Source organism: Gossypium hirsutum, chromosome A03 (genome assembly GCF_007990345.1).
Source record: "Gossypium hirsutum isolate 1008001.06 chromosome A03, Gossypium_hirsutum_v2.1, whole genome shotgun sequence".
NCBI lineage: Eukaryota > Viridiplantae > Streptophyta > Magnoliopsida > Malvales > Malvaceae > Gossypium > Gossypium hirsutum.
This window is the reverse complement of record NC_053426.1, coordinates 102,990,554-102,994,944: the sequence shown is the minus strand read 5'-3', so window position 1 is coordinate 102,994,944 and position 4,391 is coordinate 102,990,554. Positions and strand designations below refer to the sequence as shown.

Below are 4,391 nucleotides of genomic sequence, written 5' to 3'. Positions count from 1 at the left end.
TAACTATTATTTCATTTTTTTGTTTTTGTTAATATAATTTCTTTTATTATTTTGGCACTTTCATGTCATGTCTTTTAATTATGCATTTTTTATTTTTATTTTTTATTTTAAGTTACCTTATTTATTTTGTTATTATTATGATTTGATCATTAATATTTTATTATTGTTATTATAATTACATTAGTATTTTTATATTATTCCTTTAGTTATTTATTATAATTCATTCTAATATTCTACCCATATGGCCATTTTATAATATTTCATTATCACTATATCATACATTATATTTAAATATAATTATCCGTTTTATGCTATGCCCGAGTAAGTTAGATGCATATTGCTTTAAGTATTACATTTGCTCCTACTCAATGCATAAAAAAGGAAATTTTTAAACTTAAAGCAATGTTCCGTATTTAGAGATTCGAGAAGTTGTGTCCTAACTTACAGGGTTCGACTTTCTCCTTGAACCTAAATAACCGAATATCCCTTTTAAAACTAAAACACATGAGATTTAATTAATAATCAAATAATGAGTAAGCTTATTTTTGAGGATTCGAGACGTCGTGTCCTAACTTAAGGGACACGACATTTTTACTTATCTCGAGATAAGAAGGCCTTTCACATATGTTTTAATTTACTCAAGTGACTAATTAAAAATATCATTATGCAAGGTGGGATCGTATCGTACATTTTCTTCAAATTTTCAGTTCTCGACACCAAGATATCAATTAATCAACTAGCTATCAATTTTGGGCATTACGATGGTGCTAATCCTTCCTTGTACGTAACCGACTTCTCGAACCCATTTGCTAGGTTTTGTAAACTAAAAATCACTGTCTTGTAAATATGAAACTTTTACAAAAAATGATCAAATTACGAGGTGATTCAATCACACCTAACAAAAAGGATTGGTGGTGACTCCATTTTCGTTTTCAAAATAAGTCGATTTCAAAAAAGTGTTTCGACAATTAAGATTGCCAAGTTGCAACCAATTGCATCTAAACTTTTGCTTCTAAAGCAACTCTTCATTGTGCAAAACAGATTCCAATTCTTCCCTAACCTGCATCTCAATAAGAAGAAAGCGATCTGCATTAGATCTTCCCAAAACCCTTTGAATGTTAGCCAACCTGTGTAAAAGCTGTTTTTTCCACGACCTAATATGACCATACACAATTTTATTCCAAACCGAAATATTAGCAGAAAAACTAATGAGGGCCTTGAACATGCTACCATTAAAATTCCATTTTTTTAAATAAAATCAGAAAAGTATTTGTGTCCGGTCCAACTTGCCAGAAATCAAAACGTACGTCCTGCGAAGTTCGAAGGCTACGGTTTAAGCAAGAAAAAAATGGGATGATGATTTGACTTGATTCTGGGAAGATGGGAGACCATACAATTAAGGAAAAGCTTTGATCCACTCATCATTACCAATGGCTTGATCAAGCCTTTCAAAGACCCTACCTCTTTGCCAAGTAAATGTAGGGCCCTTGAAGCCAAAATCCTGCAAAGCCAAAGAGTCCACAGAATCTCCAAAAAGAGAACAATGTTTACCATTCAAGCGACCTCCAACCTTATCACTTCCAGAAAGAATGGCATTGAAATCCCCTATAGCCATCCAAGGGACCGGCCCAGTAGGGAACCTCTTACGATCTTTTCCAAAGGAATTTTTGTTTCATTCTGTTCAAGTTTCCATAAACAAAAGTAATAAAGACACCTTCAGATAGACTGTTACTGAGAGCACGAGTCAAAATAAATTGAGTATTATTCTTAACAACCTCAAATTTTATATAATCTTTCCAACCAATCCATATAACCCGAGAAAACCCCACTGCTTCTACACGATGAGAATTTTGAAGGCCTAATTTAGCAATAACAGCGTCAGCTTTAAAACCACTAATTCTGAGTTCTAATAAACTCATAATGTTAGGCTTGTATTCCAAGTTATACTCTTTAAAAACACGAGAAAAATTAATCCCTACACATCTTTGGCAATTCCATGACATAATAGTAATATTTAAATCCATTAGCAAAAATATTGGAAAATAAATAAAAAAGAAAACTTACTACTTGTCCTGTTCCATCGTAACCGAGACTTCCAAAAGAACCCTCGGCTGCTCCTTACCAGTCTCAGATACTAGCTGTGCCGATATTAAGTCAACCATAGAGTTGACCGACTTAGTTAAGGGAACCTGCGAAGAGCTGGACACTTTAAAATTCCTCCCTGGATCGCGAAAGATTTTATTTAATTTCTTCCCACGTCGACTATCATCCACTTTTCTTCCACTGTTACCACCAACTGGAAACGAAGAAGGTCTCCCCACAGAAACGGCATCGTTCCCATAATTTGATTTGGTTGTGTTATGAGAGCCATTTCCTTTAAAAGTTACAACACTATGGCTCCCTGTATCAAGCAACCCTTCTTTGACTCCCACTTGCAATTCAATTGTACCTTCAAAAGTGGGATTAAAGTGAGATGAGCTTGCATTAGGAATAACAGAATTAAAAAAAAAATCATTAAAATTATCAGTGGTTGTCGTTGGGGGTTTTTCTCCATTGGACAAAGTCTGAATCGGTGGATTTTGGGAAAGCAACAAACGATCCTCCATTGGAAATTTCGGATTCTCCAAGCCCACATTTTTTATGCTGTCCATATGGTCCCCAAGGATCTTAATCGAGCCTGGAGTAGAAGTAATCTTCGACCCAATCGACTGCATGGGTATTTTTACTTGGGCCTCAGATAGCAAACCATGCCCATCACAATTAAGAGAATGACCATTAAAATGGCCTTTAGACGACCCAAGCCCCAAGTTGGCTAAAGTCTTGATAGAAAAGGAGTGGGCCATTTCCCATTTAGAGGCCTGCAAAGCAGCCCCTCTTATTATTATCCAGCATTTCCATTTCATGTCCATTTGTTTCCTTTAAAATCCCTTCAAAACCACAACCCTTCTGATTTGCATAATTCAGAATAATGTAACGAGATTCGAAGAAATTATTTCCCTTGATTTCAGCCCCAAATCCCCTATTTCCCCTAGGATTCCGCCTTGATTTTTTCTCAACAAGAATCCAAGGGCCAAAGTTCGCCGATTCAGTCTCACCGCCGACCGTCTCTAACACTATAGCATTATTCCCATTTCCAGTTGCAACAATCTGTTCACCCTCTTTCACCGTATCAGTTTTAGTAGGAGGACACAAAGTCTTTTCCATGGTCGTATCTACCGTAGGCAAAGCAAACAATCGACAGAGATTCGTATTGAATCCTTTGAGGAACACCATTTATTAGAATTTGGGAATCCAGGGGTTTGTCAAGATTAATGAAAACCGACATGCGAGCAAATTTGCCTCTGGCCCTACTGTCTGTGTTGAAGTCCAACATAACAACCTTTCCTATCAGTTCTCCAATCTCCTAGAGGATTTTTCAATTGTACAAATGACCCGACAGACTAGGAAGCCGAATCCAAGATTTGACCAAACTCGGGTAAGGTCTTGCAGGATCAAAATCCTTGAACCAGGATTGAACTGTTAAGTACTGTCCAAAAACAATCCATGGCCCTTGAGATAAAACTTTATCATAATCTTCTTTGCTATGAAATTTAACCAGAAAATAACCGTTTTCTATATCCATTAGGTGAAAAGACATCGAGGGTCTCCATAAGTTTGAAATCTTGTCTTGCAGTGAAAGAAAGCCGATATTCCGGTCAAGCAGTTTTATCACAACCGTCATAGCCATATCATTAATAAGTATTTGATTGATCCTTTCAGAAAAAAAACAATAGAAGGAATTTCATTAACGGACGATTTTTTTATGTCTCCTTCAGCAAATTCCAGAGAAGATTCCATCCTCATCTTTATTTCTGATGTTCCAGTCAACTCCCCCAAGGTAGAGGGTCCTCCTAACAGCTTGTCTTTTCAGGACAATACCGGTGCAGAGACCGGTTCCTCTACAATCGACGACTCCGGATCTAAACCCTCGTCCTTAAGACACACCTTTTTGGTAGACCTATCCTCGGCCTGGCCATCCTTGTCACCTTCACCACTTGCAAGCATCATACAACCTCACTGTTCAATACCGGATCTGATATGTAAATACCAACCTTTTTTTTTAAATTTTTTTTTATTTCTGTTTCTATTTTCCAGAAAGAGTTCAATTTTTAAACCATAGTAAACTTGAACTTTAAAAAATGATGGCTAAGGTGACAAAAAAACTGCAGCATTCTTCCTTTCTAAGAAAAATTAGCATTCCAAAAGTACTATAGTGATTAAATTGTTATTTTTACTTTTCTCGCCATTTTAAAATATGATAAATTAATGTTTTTTAATATTAAATTTTTCTTATTTTCTTCAAAATTAAGTGTACAATAATTTTTCTAAAAAAATTACAATAACATAGTAAA

The 4,391-nt window shown here is 35.6% G+C and overlaps 1 protein-coding gene across 2 annotated transcripts; it reads right to left on the bottom strand.

The window, feature by feature from the left end:
* Nucleotides 1-323: 323 nt before the first annotated feature.
* Nucleotides 324-2,618, bottom strand: LOC121220718 (uncharacterized). Of its 2 annotated transcripts, none has more exons than XM_041100140.1 (2): nucleotides 2,065-2,618; nucleotides 324-1,060 (listed from the first exon to the last, which is right to left on the bottom strand). In XM_041100140.1, coding segments are annotated over exons 1-2 (543 nt in total). In that variant the 5' UTR covers nucleotides 2,607-2,618; the 3' UTR covers nucleotides 324-1,059. The 2 variants fall into 2 exon arrangements, with proteins under 2 accessions (XP_040956074.1, XP_040956073.1); XM_041100139.1 differs by having other exon boundaries at nucleotides 327-1,677.
* Nucleotides 2,619-4,391: the final 1,773 nt, after the last annotated feature.